The sequence below is a fragment of the Antedon mediterranea genome, chromosome 4 (assembly GCF_964355755.1).
Source record: "Antedon mediterranea chromosome 4, ecAntMedi1.1, whole genome shotgun sequence".
In the NCBI taxonomy this organism is placed as follows: domain Eukaryota; kingdom Metazoa; phylum Echinodermata; class Crinoidea; order Comatulida; family Antedonidae; genus Antedon; species Antedon mediterranea.
This window is the reverse complement of record NC_092673.1, coordinates 3,388,374-3,405,195: the sequence shown is the minus strand read 5'-3', so window position 1 is coordinate 3,405,195 and position 16,822 is coordinate 3,388,374. Positions and strand designations below refer to the sequence as shown.

Here is a 16,822-nt window from a genome sequence, read left to right as displayed (position 1 = left end):
CCTTTGAATTATCTAGGAATGCATAATAGTTAATAAAACTATATGCATTTTGTAAATATTCCAGTACCTTGCAGCCAGATATCCTGTGGCAGTATGTTATCACAGTGATTTTAATAGTAATTGAAAGTGATGGGTCTCAGAGCCTTGTGTAGTTACATCATAAAGTACAATACATACACTATTTCAAAACAAGACTGACTACCATTATTTTGAATTATAGAACTGTACATTGGGAATCAGTTGTTAAATGTTATAGAGCAAAAAGTTGGAATGTCTGTGCGATGTAACCTTCAATCTTGTGCATTTAAATAAGCATACAGTTTAGCAGAAGATGTAGAAAAATACATTAAAAAGATGATAAGGAAAATCATTTAAAAAACACGTTTAAAAGATCATGAAACACAAATGAATACAATGGAAGGGACAAATTTTAAGATATAATCTTGAATATTATTTATATAGGGAAAGAAAAAAATATACAATCTAAAGCACTATCAAATTGGAGAGTGACAAAAAAAGTGATGTGGCCATGGACATGATGATGTCATATCAATACCATTTTTGGGCATATCTCTACCATATTTGGCCACATCACAGAGCTTTATATTATAACTTAGTTAAGTTGATTATTTAGGCTTTAATTAGTAGTTATAAACATCAGGGCTTGATGCTGTACAGTTGGATAATGAGAGCTCTTGATAGATGAGTTATTGTTAGGTACTGGGCTGCCGGCAGCATCCCATTTGCAAAGTGTTGTAACATTTTATGACCCTAGTTGCGTGCTTGTAGTTTTACTGCCATTACTCATAGTAAATCCAAGTGCATTTTTATTCAAGAATCGTGTGAAACTCTCTGTTTTAGCTCGTTCAATGTTTGCTATGTAGGGATGTAACTTATATAAAATAATAAATGCTTAGTTTTTTTTTCTCTTACTAATGAAATTAGTGTTTGTCATACTTTCTATATTATAGTATTAATGCTATTAAATAGGTTTAAGTCTCTTTATCAATACTATTTCATATGCCATATTTTTGTTAAATATTTGGCATTATGGGTTAAATACATAGTTCAAACCCTTGTCTAATTTTAGATATTTTTTGTTCCTGCCCATATAAACACAGTGTGTCATTTGAGATATGTATTTTTGCTTTGTTGTTTTATTGTCTTTTATGCCAAGCAAAACAAATTTCCATTTTAAAGTGGACCAATAAAATTTCTTGAATCTTGAATGCATTGTGACTATTTCTTGTCTAGCTTTACCTGGACAAACCGACAATTAAATTCTAACATTTACAGTTTTTTAATTACTTTTTCAGGTAAGAGTATCTCATGACCAGAACCATTTTCTCATCAATCCGTTTGGTTTGATGTACCATGAGGTCTCTGCATCGTCACTCATCAAAATTGACAACGTTGGTAACATCATTGACCATGGAACATCAACCTATGGCCCGAACCTTGCAGGATTCACACTACACTCTGCCATCCACGCTGCACGACCGGACATCAGATGCGTTATTCACGTTCACACACCAAGTGCTGCAGCGGTAATTTTATTTTACATTGCTAAAGCTCTGTCTACACTATCAAACTTTGTGACTTGACTGTCAACAAAATGTGATGTCATATCACTACCATATTTGGGCATATCACTACCATATCTGGGCATATCACTACCAAATTTGTGCACATCACACTTTTTTTGTCAAGCTATAGTTTAATAATTTAGAAAGAGCTTTACAAAAATATTAATGTAATACTAGTTGCTAAAATGCAATCCCGAATGAATCGTGTCTCGACCTCATTCAGGACCTCTTGGTAAAAGTTGCCTCAAATGACCTGGATAAGGTGGTGTGTTATATTTAGATACAGTAGGTAATGGTTGTATTGAATATAAACAATTCCAAATTCTTTCGTGGCACTTTACTAAAGGAAATGAGTGTAAATATAATAAATAATAAAGGAGAAATTCTGTAGCAACATAGACCCCATTTACACTTTCGTTTGGGTCCAGGGCCGGTCCTGGGCCGGTTGCAAATATTTACTTTTTAGGCCGGCCCAGAGCGTTTACACTACCGACGCAGATTACTGGTCGTAAATAATTTTATCGGAAGTACCATTGCATGCTGGGATACGAAGTACAGTTTGTTTACATTTTTCTCTCTCGATCGTCAATTCAACTCTCCGCGCGAACCGACCGTTTTATATTTATAGTACTGTATTGTTGTTTTTTGTCCCATTAAAAACAAAATGAACCCCACTGTTTTATATATAATATGGCTATATTTTATGTATATGCGAAACAAGCGGAGGAATACTTTATTGAAAGAAGATGTCTGAAAATAAATTTAACTATATAATGAAGAAAACAAATTGTCGCCCGAAAAGGAGGAAGGTATGTACTGAGAATGTCGGATCGTCATAACAACAACCTCATAAAAAGGTCAAACGTTGTTCACGGTTCACTGCGTAAGCCGGCCCAAACGTAAAAGCCGCTCCTGAACCTACCTGGAGAGGTGGCCCAGATCTGCGTCCGGCCCAGGGCCGGCCTAACTTTTTGGAGTATTTACACTTATCAATTGCCGACCCAGGGCCGACCCAGGGCCGGCCTAAATGGGGTCTAACATTAACAAAGAAACGTCCTAACCTATATACCAACTGTGACTATTCCACTTTTATATTGTCAAAGAATAAAATCATTTACATACAATACAGGGTATTTATTGTATAAATTTGTTATGCATCAACACCAATGGCAATAAAAGCAATTTAATTATAGTTTAGATACTAATAATACTGTACTACTTTTAAAATGGGTTCACATAGCAAATAATTTGATGTTGAAAGATTAGAATTTTAAAGGCCAGGTGCGGGCAAAAAATTTCTATTGATCATACATTCCAATAATTATCGATCTATAGTTTCCCTTATGTTTCATAATTTTTGGGATTTTATTTGTGTTACACAAGCTTGTTAAAAATAAGCACTTTCTTATCAGTGGGGGAATAGTTCAAATTACACAGTAAAATCTCTATTCTTTTGTACACAAATTTTGTAAATAGAGAGGCATTTTAAAAAGCTATGAAAAATAAACGGTGTGGTAAAAAATGTTATCAGATGACTAAATATAGCTATTATAACTTGAATATTACATTTCTGATATTTTTATTCAACTTCAGATTTTTATTTTCATGCTATAGAAAAAATTATCCCCCCGTATATCCACCACCTTTTTTCACCGTCTAGGGAGTCACCAGACATGTTATTACATTAGGTTAACTACCTAACTACTTTAAAAAAGTCTTCCTGGTTTTTATGGAAGAATTTGGCCAAATTTTGTATTTCACCATAATAAGGGAAATTCATGTTTTTTCGTCTTGATTTCTGTTACAAATATTTGATTTATGTACAATTAACCAAATGTTATATTTAAAATTCATGCCTGTACCTGAGCTTTAAGTCAAATTGTAATTACTCCTCAAAATTAAAATCTATGATTTAGGCCCTGTTCAGACCCATGGCGTTAGACCGTTTTAGCGTACAACGTTACTATCAAGGTCACCTTACAAACCGCAGAGAAAAAAATGAGGTGTTCAGACCCATAGCGTACGATTATCGTTACAACGGAAGTACGTCATCCAGGTTGTTTCTAGTTGCATATTCATGTGCTCTTACCCACGTGTTTTCATAATTATTTCCACTGTATATAGGCCTAGATCTCAGCCCTAAAGTACAATTATGACAAAATTTGCCGTAAATAAAACATACCTCAGCATTTATTTAAGAAAAATATAGTAAAGCCAAATTTCTGTTTCTATAGTTTTTATTTTGTAGTAAAAAACATTTTCCCCAGGCTCTTGTGTTACGAAAATAAAGCAGGCCTCGTAATGATGAAGAAAAAAATGATTGTGATTAGTCTATCCAGTCCAGTCAAAGATATATATTATTTGGTCCAGTCGGTTGAAAATAACCCTTAACTTGCTAATAAAAGGGACACAGCTCCCCTTGTTTGTTTACTGATTTTTTTAGGAGTTAGGGGGTTTTCAGCATTAAACTTGTCCCGTCTAGTCTGCCTTGTATGAATGAGTGACTTGATGTCCCACGCTAGTTTTTAGCTTGAATGAAATGCGTGAATGGCTCTAGGCCTAGCTAGGCCTAAAAGCGGATGGGATCGTAGTCCCTATGTTTAAATACAAGGTGCATGTATTTATGTCATTTGTTAGAAAATATAATGGTAATCAGTTGATAATAGTTTGTAGCCTTTGTAACAGTTGTATTTGTAGTGTAGTTAGGCCTTATTTATTCTGGCCTTTTTGTTATTGAAATCAATCTTACACATTGACGATACAAGATGTCAGCCTAGGTCAAACCTTGTTTCGCGTCATAACAGGAAACGTTCTGATTGGATACAACGTTGACTTACAGTAGCGTTGTACGCTAAAACGGTACTATCAACCGTTTTCCGCTACAACCGTTGTACGACGCGTTGTACGCTAATCTCCAACTGTTCAAACACACATTCTTTTAGCGTCGTACGCTAAAACGGTCTAACGCCATGGGTCTGAACAGGGCCTTAAATAACAATCATGTTACAAGATTTGTCAAAACCATAGATTATCTGATAACAAGTAGGATGCCTTTTGCCTTTTTCCCCCTGACTGACATATTAACGTCAGTTACTCCTAATCTATAAGATTCATGTTTTTCAAGTTTATTTAAAGAGTATGGAAATTATGTCAGGAATGGTGGTTATGAACAATTTGAATATTTGATTTATTTGCAAATGATATTCCATTATTTGTTTGTTGTGTGTTTTTTTTAGGTTTCTTCAATGAAATGCGGTTTGTTACCAATTTCACAAGAATCTTTGATTGTAGGTGAAGTATCCTATATGGACTACACAGGTATTCTGGTAGAAGAAGAAGATAAGGATAAAGTAATCAGATCTCTTGGACCCAATAACAAGGTAAGCTTGGTGGGCATCGCTGGGAAGGGGATAATTGGGGAGGCCCAAATGTGTTCAATTTCACGGGAATTACTGTTAACAGTTGGATTTATACAGACATTCATACTAAGTTATACGATCAATCAGATAACAAGGTAAGTGGGCGTCATCGTCATCTAAGGCATGATATCCACAACAGCGCTGTTAAAATATGAATTGCATACATTCAATGTAATCGGATCAGTCAGACTCGATAACAAGTTGGATAGGTGTCGTACAGAAAAGGTCGGATGGGTGTCGCACAGAAAAGGTTGGATGGGCGTCGCACAGACAAGTTGGATGATCGTCGCACACAGACATAGTGGATGGGCGTCGCATAGACAAGTTGGATGGGCATCGCACACAGACATGTTCGATGGGCGTCGCACAGACAAGTTGGATGGGCGTCGCACAGACAAGTTTTATGGGCGTCGCACAGACAAGTTAAATGGGCGTATACATATGTACTTTTGCTCGATGATTGGGAAGAAAAATGAAACAATGCCACTAGTAGTGTTCAGGTGAAATGCTCCTTTATTTTTAGAGGAAGTTAAAAAGGTGTTGTACACAGTTTTTTGACACATCTTTCTGAAAGGTTTTAGCTGTGTTCAGTATCTACAGTTACAAAGAGTTGAAACTCTAGATGTTTTGCGTATCTGAAACACGAGATAATGTTTTAATTGGATGCGATTTACGTTTGGATAGACTTTGCAAAAAAAAGTAAGATAATTATTGGGTGCTTTATTTACGATAGAGGTTTATCAATGATAGCTACATTAATCATGCAAGATTGTTACAAGCATTAGAGGCTTAGAACCTAACACCCAAAAGCATGTCATTCACCAAGTAACTTTTCAACTCTTGTAATTCTAACATTAACAATTACACAAAGGGTAACGTTTGTAAGTTGATGAGCTGAGAGCCAATTAGGAAACTAAACATAACAACTGTAGATCGTTACTGTTGAGTATAATCCGTATGTTATTATAATGTAGGGTGACTCACTAGACTTCAACTTTGACCTAGCTTCCAGCTAATCATCTAAAATGTCTTTCAGTGACTCAGTCCATTAAAAGTAGAGTCCAAACAAAATGGTCAATAAATTGATTGTGAATAATGATAGCTATTAAGTAGCATTTTTTTTATCTTGCCTAAAAAGGTCATCTTGTATAATAGCCAAGGACAGCATTTGGATAAAAGTGCCATCTCTTATATGTGGCTTGATAGTAATGCTTGGTTCCCACTAAAGACGCAACTACAGAGGTCCCAACTTGGGAAAGTCCATTCGCAGGAGATTTTGTCGTGAATCACATTCAATTCGTCGGGGCGTCGAAAGTTAACGCGCGGGGAATCGAAAATCAACACGCGTGTTGTTTTACGTCTCTTAACTAAATATGTTACATATACAATATTTATAAGTTGGCTTAATTTTTACATAGGTTTATCCATCAGTATTTTTACATTCTTATTTTTTTTATGGATACATCCTCAGTATAAAGAATTTAAAAAATATATTATATACTGTATTTTAACTAAAATTCAGTATATAACATAATTTAACTTAATTACATAATGTACAATATTTACACATGATAGTATTGTCCAATAGAATTTACTCATTTTTTGTAGGCACAGGCCTAGCCTAGGGCTTCTACTAGCTAGCTAGGCTAGGGCCTAGAATCTAGGCCCTAGCCTAGCTAGCTACCATTTTTAAACCCCAAAACTATTCCGAATCCGTCTTATGCTTCATTACGCGAGTTAACATATTATTTCAGATGAAAAACATTGAGTTTTATATTGTTTTATCCATACGTAATTACACTGGCATTAAAGATATAACATTAAAATGTAGGCCGTTTATGAGCTATTTCGCCGATTTCTTATCGCTGGGAAATTCCCCACCAGCGACATCGATCGATCGAGGAGTAGGCCTAGGCTGGAGGCCTAGCGTGCATGCCGGAATGGGTGGGTTATTGCTATAAATAACAAGTTTGAACAAAAGAGCTTACGACAATCTTAGGTAAATTTTTATTAAACGTAGGCCTACAGTACTTGCTTAGCGAATCCATTTAACATGTTCGTATTATCGGATCGTACAGTAAAACCAAATAAAACACCGCCTCAACAACCTCGTGCGATGTGCGATCTGTTGTTCTTTCCAGCGGATCAACATTGGTAGAGTCCATTAATTATGAGGGTGTTTAAAAATGTAATAACTATTAAAAACGTGTCTCAACCACTGTGTAATCAAAGCGTTTATTTAGTTAAAACTTGGATGCTCCCAAAAATAATAATCGCGTATTCCGGTTACCACGTGATTGATTCACGGTTGGTTGCACGCTTCTTTTTTTCTACGTCCGGCGTGTAGTACCGTGCATGTTTATATTATTGTTACGGTTTAACAAAAGGCAGTGCATACAAATAAAAATACAATAATAGACCACGGAGACTGCATGAATAGACATTGTTCTCAACATCCTGCCTCACTTTTGTCTGGTTATTGACTATTGTTGACATGGGCTGAGCCTGGGTGTAACCGTAAATCAATTTCGCCAAAAATATGGGGAAATTTGAAAATGCGTTAAAAAAATAAAAATGCGGTAGAAAACGTCGAGATAGCGGTAGCGCGGTAGATGGGTGGTAGCGCGGTAGATGGGTACTAAAAGCGGTAGACTACCGCGAGTAGCGGTAGACTTGGGACCCTTGCAACTAACGTAAGTTAGTTGACCAATCACAAAGGATGAATTATTCGAACTGTCGCTTGTCATTGGTCAACACGCTTGTGTATACGCCCTTGCGTTACGTCCTAGTGGGAACCCAGCTTTAGATTTACTGTTGCAAGAAAGCAAACAATCTTTACACGCACTAGAGTTGTTCTATGCACGTTTGCGTGTGCTGGTCCGAATCATATCCAAGTTACAGCCAATTTCGCATGATCAGATTACTCTGTTATACCTCTTTGTCATTAACACTGATATAACACTGACCGTGTAACTTCAATAGGTTTTGGTACATCTGCGGAACAAAGATAAACCGCAATTTAGCTTCAATAAACGGCAATTTCACTCTATTAGAGAAAAAAGTATGTAAACATAGCTTCAAATCAATGTGGTATTATTCGGAAGAAACATTTCCAATGGCAATACTTTTTTTTTCCAGGTTTGAATTTTCTTATAGTAATAGCTAATGCTTGCTTTTAAAGCTGATTTTTAAATCGTGAAATATCAGTGGTTCTTTAATAGTCTTATTAAATCTGGGTGTACAGAGAAGAGTATGCTTAGTTTGAACTTAAGATAATGGATAGTACAGTAAGTAATCCCTACTAATTTAAATATCTTAGTCCAGGTGTATACATTATGAATAAGTACTAAAAAGAATCTAAATATAATAATAGGTCAGCCAGTGGTCAAAAGTTCATAAGATACTTTCGCTTGCAGTTATTAATAAGGTTTAATGTAAAAACCGCAAGAATTAAAATTCTAATTTTAGGTAATTCTGGTAAAAATTCATTCCTAACAATGTCACAAAAAGGGCAAATAATAAAAAAAAAATACCTCCAGCCATTTGTACCATTAGTCAATTTGTTTTACTTTATATTTCTCACAACAATATGTAATACTTATAGTCTGGTATTTGCCTACTGCCCTAAGGTTGAGTTTTAAAATGGAAGTATACTAGGGATTGATTGAGTGCAATATTCTGGGTTAATGCAGTGGTTTAAAATCATACAATAAGTAATATATTATAGCCTCTAGGCCTAGGGATTGCAAACTAATGGTTGAAAAATATTATGTATTATGCATTTTGATAAGTCTATGTGACAATGTTTGCAAAGTATCAAATGATGTATAGAAGATCCGGTGGTAGAGATTAAAGAATAACAGTTCTGAAAAGGAAAGAACAGAAATGAATTGTTTTGATAATAACCTATTTAAGTAATTGTTGCGTTGAAATCGGTTTTGATATAATTAGCGGTGTTTGTTAGTGATTCATAAAGTGGCGCATGACCCAATTGGGTTGTAACCTTTATGTTCACAAGGGAGAGGTTCACATCTTGGAACCTATGGATTATGGGGGTGGTGGCTGGATCTGCCAATGCATCCAGTTATTGTTTATTCAAACAGCATATGCTGACATTCAAGGGGCACTCATGATGAGTTATGATAACTGTGTGTATAATAGAACACCAGAGTACTTAAGGTTCTTTAAAGTGCACATGAGCGAGATGTATACACTGGACCTACGGTTTATAGTCCTTATCCGAGAAGACTCGTTCTACCACGAGAACCATTAAGCAGAGTGAGCCTCGAACCCTTGCCTATGATTACAATGTCATGTTAGTTTGACGTGATACAATGAAAAGATGAATTTGTCAAAAGACTAGGTAAACCTATAATCTATAAACAGTTCAGAACTGAATTTAGTACATGTTTATTAACCTTAATTGATTGATGATAAGTAATACGTCTCTACATCACTAAAGTAAGTAAAGTAAGTTAAAAATATTTGGATTATCATGCGTACGATGCGTACATCTATGTATAATTCAATACCACATCCCTCCTGCCAAAAACAACTGTCTTTAAATTAACATCTTATTTGATAATAAAGTTTAATCGGTTTATTAAATTATACGGGTTGTGTTATTACATGAAGCATTATTCGGTTGTAGTTCATATAGCGGGAATCAATTTATATGGGGACATTTTGTTTACACAATGTACATCAGTAATACAGTTTGTAATCTATATATTTTAGTACTTTAGTGACTGTCTTTATTTCTGGGAAAACTTGATGCTGTTTCACACACGACAGTTTTGTAATGTTTATGACTAGCATGGCATATGGGTAGTATGGGTTAGTAAATTCCCTGTGATGAATATTTGTAAATTACTAGCAACAATTCCACAAAGTTCATCTAGGAAAGGTGGGAAGTGGTGCATCACACGCACCTCTAAAACCACCTTCATTTATACTATAAAAAATTACAAAATAAGCTATTCATTTCAAATATTCTTCTCCATGTTAAAATTACCTTTCAATTGCAGTTCTCTTCATCAATTTTGTTAAAGTAAACTTAAATAAAGTATACTTAAATGTTCATATTTTTATATTCTTTATAGGTTATGTTTTTGCGTAACCATGGTGTAGTGTGTTGCGGAGCCAGTATTGAAGAAGCATATTTCTACCTATTCACAGTTATGGCCGCCTGCGAAATACAGGTAAGGGTAACTAACACCTCACATTTGTTTCAGGAATTAAGTGTTCACAGTCTAGGTAAAGCAAACTCTTTTTTTTAGACAGAACAACATAGCTATGTTATAAAGATCTATTGTCTCTAGTATGAGAAACTTGCATTAAAGCTTTGTCTACACTATCAAACTTTATGTGTACAAAAAAGTGTGATGTTCCCAAATACGGTAGCGATATGTCCAAATATGGCATCATGTCCATATATGGGCACATCACATTTATTGTCAAACTAGTTTGATTTGTAGACAAAGCTTTATACTTTAGCAGTCCTGAGACCGCCATTTTCCTAAGATCCATAGAGAAATAACATCACTTATCTACTATGTTTGTATGCTTTATGAATTTTAATAAGTGGGATTAACAGGTAATCCACATCCTACTGGTTGCTAATCTCTTTGGATTATACTGATGTAACCATAAGACAAGCTAGTAATCCTGAATTTAAATAATTTTGAAAAGCGATTACTGATAAATTGTTGAGGTAAAGAATAATTTTGAAAAAAAATTCAATATGAGCTTCTAAAATTTGAAACTTGATTTATAACTTTTGAATAATTTTGATCTGAATAGATTTCAGAATCAAAATTCCAGGGGCCTGGGTCAGCCGCAAATTGTAATGCAAAAGTGATGACACCAAACTAAGGGTCCCTTTCAAAATCGCCACTGCCACCCACACCTTCCGCCTCCCACCTTTATAAAAAAAATCTTGGCTATGGGCTTTATTGATAATTATTAAAGTCTTCTTAAATTATTCTGTGGATAGATGACTACCTAAAATGAGCTGAGATGTTTTTCAACTCTTATGAACTTTTCTTCAAAGAATCAACAAATGTGCTATAATAAATATGTGAAAAAAAACTTTAGAATTAACAAGCATGTCTTTCATAACTTGATTTATGTTGTGTCAGTGGGAATTCTAAAACCCTGGAATGTACTGTGCACAAATGGGTTGCATTTCCAACATCTTACATTACCTTTACACTTGGGATTTTCAAGTTCATCCATACTGACCCCTGACATAGCTACCTAGCCTGTGAATTTAAAGGAAATATGATCTGCTATTACTACCTATGAAAAAGGCATAGACAATTGTAAACAAGTTTTAGGATTAATGGAGGCATCTTTATTGGAATGTTGAGTGGTGTATCTGTAAACTTACTATATCAATGACTTATATTAATTAATAATAAAGAATAATTTGCTATTGCACTATGATAGATGAAGTTTAATGAATTCCCGAGCAATAACATTTACATAAATAATGAGTGTGCATTAGTATACACATATTTTCTTATACCGTTTCTAACTGATGGTTGGTTTTGTCCAAGCTTGCTTGTTTCCTTTTGTGCAATTAGATGCAAAATCAATCTAAACCAGATCTTAATAAAGTACAATAATTTGTCTGCAGGTAAAGTCTATGGCTGCTGGTATGGACAACCTGGTCCTCCTTCCTGAAGAAATGAGGAAAAAGACGCACGAATTTGCTGTACGTGGCTCTGGTGGTGTTGGAGATACTAAGAAGTGGAAGGTTGGAGAGCTGGAATTTGAGGCAATGATGAGACAGTTAGACAACATGGTATGTTTTGTAATTTTCTTTTATTATTTCAACTTATTTATAGAGGGTGACCCTAAACCTTGTATGCTGACAAGTCTCTGTGAGTGACAGTGGATGTGTGTGTACTAGTACACCAGGGTAACCCTCTACTTGTCTCAAAATGTGTACTAGATTCTTTAAAGTGCACATGTCAGCCAGATGTGTACACTGGACCTAGTCATTATCTGAAAAGACTTGTTCTACCACCAGAACCATGCGGCAAGTGAGCCTTGAACCATTGCCAATGACAAGGTATTACGGTTCCACTGTCTTAAAACGCTTAGCCACTCACTCACTGTAATGTCCATATAACATTAAGGTATGGAGCTACAATAAACTTAGCATGAGTGTTAGCTGGAAAGGACATTATAGTAAAGGAAGTTATAAAGAGGCTTCTTAAGGCCAATTTACACAGACAAGTGGTAACGGAAAACTGCTTGTCCCACATAGAATCTGTATCTATTATGGTTATCTGTGTAAATTGGCCTTTAGGGTGATTGCTGACTGAAAGATCTTGTGAAAGAGTGAAAGAAGCATACTGTAGGCTAGATCAACCACATAATTCAGCCAATGAATATAATGTCATTACACGATGTAATACTAGCCCACCGTTTCACATTGTCTCATTTAACAAGATCTCTGAATAGAAAAGAAAGTTTAATCTGCATAGATGAGACATATTATGCTTGGATAAAGCAATAATGATTTTAATATTTCCTATAATGGCTTACAGTAGTCCGCCTAATAGCAATCTGTCTGGTTCTAGAACTGTAATTGCTTCCTGTCAGTGCAGATAAACTTTCCAAGAAAAATATATATAATGATTTTATTACCATATTATTGACTGGTCAATAGCTGTTTCAGTATTTAACTATTATGGCCTAGTTGTTGTACCACATTATAATGTTCCTACTAACTTCATAATGTGTGTATATGGGAAATTTACTGTATATTTCAAAATAATGTCTACTACTACTACCTTTGTTTCCTCGTAACATTTTACTGTTATCGCACCGCTCTTTTAGGCAGTTATATTTAAGAGAACGGAAGCATTAAGAAACGGTTACCATACGGTAGCTTATAGTTTACTACGGCTTCAAAAAATAGGTATTTGGAAACTCGGACTGTGTATACCCCAAAGCACGTCTGGGAAAAGAGAGTATATGAAACATTTGCTGATAAATATTGAGATGCATGTAGACAGTAGTTACCGTGAGATAAGCGATGTTTTTGTAAGAAATATTTCTTTATTATTTCAACTATAGGGCTACAAGACAGGTTATATTTATCACCAACCTGTTGTCCAGCATGAGCCTAAGCCACGCAGTGAGGTCGCCCACCCGCCCATCTCTACTAACTTCACCTACGTATATGACGATGACGTGGACGGTAGCAAGTATGTGTCCCCACTCAAACTGGCGAATAAACGACAACAGAAGGAGAAGACAAAATGGCTGAATACTCCAAACCAATATACTAAGATGGAAGTCACAATACAGGAAGACGGGGATTCAAGTCCAAAGACAAAAACCAAAGTGAGTAAAAACCGCCAGATGCAAATTTTTAAGCTTTGTCTACGCTTTAAAAAAATGTGTGATGTGCCCATATATAGTAGTGATATTCCCAAATATAGTAGTAGTGTGACATCATTATGTCCATATACAGGCATATCACATTTTTTTGTCACATAAAGTTTGATAGTGTAGACAGAGCTTTATAATAATAAAATTCAATCGGACATCTTGATTCATAAATTCAACTAGTAATGGATTCTGCATATTAAAATGATAAAACTGATGAGAATACAAGCTCAAGAGATACTTCAGATATTGGCTTACCATTTAAAATTCAACACTTTTAGTAATAATTTATATCAATTCAATTGATTTTTCTTACGGCTTAACAGTATTTAGTATTTTATATTCACAGTTATAATAACTATAGTATCATTTACAATAATATTATGTTTGTTTGTCATTGTCAATAGCTTCAATTCTGAATCAATAAACATAGTATGGGTAAAAGGGGAGAGTATGGGATTAGTTTAAATTAAGTAGCTATAATTTAAAGCTCTGTCTACACTATCAAATTGAATGTGACAAAAAAAATGTTATGTGCCCATATATGGACATGATGATGTCATATCAGTACCATATTTGGGTATATCGCTACCATATTTGGGCACATCACACTTTTTTTTGTCAAACTTGTAGTGTAGACAGAGCTTAACAACAGTATTGTACGTATCCAAGCTTTATCATTTTAAACGTGCTCTTAATGGGGTGAGTGGCCGAGCGGTTAAGACAGTGGAACCGTAATCACGTAGCCATAACATCGGCAGGGGTTCGAGGCTCACTCACTCCATGGTTCTGGTGGTAGAACGAGTCTTCTCGGATAAGGACTATAAACCGTAGGTCCAGTGTACACAACTTGCTCGTGTGCACTTTAAAGAACCTAGTACATCTTTCGAGACGAGTAGGGGGTTACCCCGGTGTAGTAGTACATCACAGCCACTGATCACCAACTGGGCCCTCTGGGAGACCAGTCTTTGACTGAAGAGGTTACCCAGTATAAATATATATTTCAATTCAATTAATCATATAATGCGTATGTTTGTATTACTAGTGGATTACATCAGAAGATGGGACGTGTGGAGATTCAATTGTTATCCAGGATCCGCAGCAGTTTGCTAAACAGGGAGATAACCCCAAAGAATTTAAGAACAAAAGAAAAGAGGTAAAGTATCATAACCCGCTAGTTCTGTGTGTATATTTTGTACAAAAGAGATTATATCATCTCCCTGCTCTTCTACATTACAACAAAATGAACATCTTCCTACCACTGTGTCCTGTGCTGTTCACTGTCAAATTAGTTTGACAAAAAAAAGTGTGATGTGCCCAAATATGGTAATGATATGCCCAAATATCATCATAATCATGTCCAATATTTGACCACATCACATTTTTCTGTAAACACATATAGTGTATATAATGGAATATAGAAAATATTTTGAATCTTTTGACTAATTTTATTCCTCATTATTTAAATTTTTACCTAATTAGTTGAAGAATGATTTCTATGATGACAAGAAGTCTGCTGGTCCAATATCGGAGGTTTTGTCTGGAGTTACATGGCAGAAACCACCGCAGGTTAGCATTCACTAACTTTACTAATATCAATATTTATAATTATATTTATGTGAATATTCATCATTATTATGATTAATATGCACATTCATATTATTTTGATGTTTAATTTCTGATTATTTTTTAATTTTTACAATTTATATATAGTATTGACATATGTCTTTATTATGGTGCCATATCTCTTATGATTTGTACCCAAGATGCTGATTTGCATAAGGGTTATTTATGATGTCCAACTTATTGCATTATTAACTTTAAAATACTAAAAAGCTTATTTATAATAACATTCACACAAATTCATTTTAGTTGGCATGATAGATTAAAATATTGATTTTATATAATATATAATAAATGCTTTTGTTTATTGAATTCACCTAATCAATCATAATAGTGTATTGTGTAATTATCTGATAGTAATCGAATCATTTTCAAATTACAAACATTTATTATTTTAATTGTTTCAACTAACGCTTAATTATCACTGTATGTTTAGTAGTTTGTTTATAACGTGAAAATGTGGCGAATGTGACTCATTCGGTATAACAAAATTGTAGCGAAATGAGTCACATTAAGATGAGTTGCATGCTCATACTGGCGTGTTGTTGCAGTGGTGTAACCGTAACAACATTTGGCGTTGCGTGTAATACATGTTGCGTGTGTCCCACGCCGCGTGTAATCCACGTTGCTCGCACGCGTTGGAAATAATGATGTGCTGTTCCTTTAGATTGATACATTTTTTCCCATTTGTGTATTTTGTACTTTCTCGTAGTTTTCTAGTGATGCACCGTTGTCCAACTCCTCGGATTGTCTTGAGGACGATCGCAAGGTATTAAGTGTAACAAATGTGTTGTACCACCCACAAATCTGTGTCCTAGCAGTCATTACTCACTAACGCATACTAACATACGTTTTCACTAGCTGCATTACAGTATATATTTTTCATCTATAAAATCTTTCCTGGCACTACAGTATATCTACACATATGTATTAAGCTCTGTCTACACTATCAAACTTTATGTGACAACAAAAATGTTATGTGCCCATATATGGACATATCACTACCATATTTGGGCATATCACCACCATATTCTTTCTTGTTGATGTTGTAAGTCAACTTAGTGGAAACATTTCTGTTTTTAAATCAATATCTCAACTTTTAGTTTTGCATCATGAAACACTATGTTGTAATTATCCTTAAAGACACATGTCCTGGTGTGTCAACTATTGGTAAATTTAGTCTAATGAACACTAAAATGTCAGTCCCAAACATGGTCCATTTTTCCAGGAAGACTTATCAACCCATAATGTGTACACCATCCTTATTTAATCAATTTATGTTGTATCGTGTGGGTGTTGTAACATCGTTAATATTAGATTGAATGTTTTAGTGATTTTATGTAAACGTAATTCTTCTAAGAATCCACAACACGATTCGTTTCACATCATTTATTCATCGTGTATTTGATTCTGGATTTATCGATCTTGGTAAGGGATCATCAACTTGGCCAATAGCCATACATTAATTTAATACTTATTCTTTTGAAGAAGAATATAAGAATCATATAATTTATGAAAATAAATCGAATATATGTTGCTTTACATTTTTACTTTCTGATGAAAATATGCTCGTTTTGTGAGTCTAGCTTATGATGTGTGTTGTAATCTATGCCTGCTTAAATGGTGTCACAGCAAAATGTTAAGAAAATATATAGGTTTTACTGGATTTTAAATTTATGTTGCTTATATTGTACTACATGTGTACTGGTTGTTGAATGTCTATGCTATCCTATCTCTCTGAATTCTCTATTATATTGAACCAACAACATTATTTTAAAGTCTATTGAA

At 34.7% G+C, this 16,822-nt stretch overlaps 1 protein-coding gene across 4 annotated transcripts in view; it reads left to right on the top strand.

Annotated features, from left to right (window-relative positions):
• The window catches only part of LOC140046293 (alpha-adducin-like), a 62,306-nt gene that overhangs the window by 35,413 nt on the left and 10,071 nt on the right, over nucleotides 1-16,822 (top strand). For 3 of the 4 annotated variants that reach the window (XM_072090877.1, XM_072090880.1, XM_072090879.1), the window contains exons 5-12: nucleotides 1,317-1,547; nucleotides 4,823-4,966; nucleotides 10,108-10,206; nucleotides 11,646-11,813; nucleotides 13,097-13,366; nucleotides 14,457-14,567; nucleotides 14,894-14,980; nucleotides 15,747-15,803. In XM_072090877.1, coding sequence (XP_071946978.1) covers nucleotides 1,317-1,547; nucleotides 4,823-4,966; nucleotides 10,108-10,206; nucleotides 11,646-11,813; nucleotides 13,097-13,366; nucleotides 14,457-14,567; nucleotides 14,894-14,980; nucleotides 15,747-15,803 — 1,167 coding nt within the window. The remainder of the gene's footprint in view (nucleotides 1-1,316; nucleotides 1,548-4,822; nucleotides 4,967-10,107; nucleotides 10,207-11,645; nucleotides 11,814-13,096; nucleotides 13,367-14,456; nucleotides 14,568-14,893; nucleotides 14,981-15,746; nucleotides 15,804-16,822) is intronic. The other variant, XM_072090878.1, reaches the window with a different exon arrangement.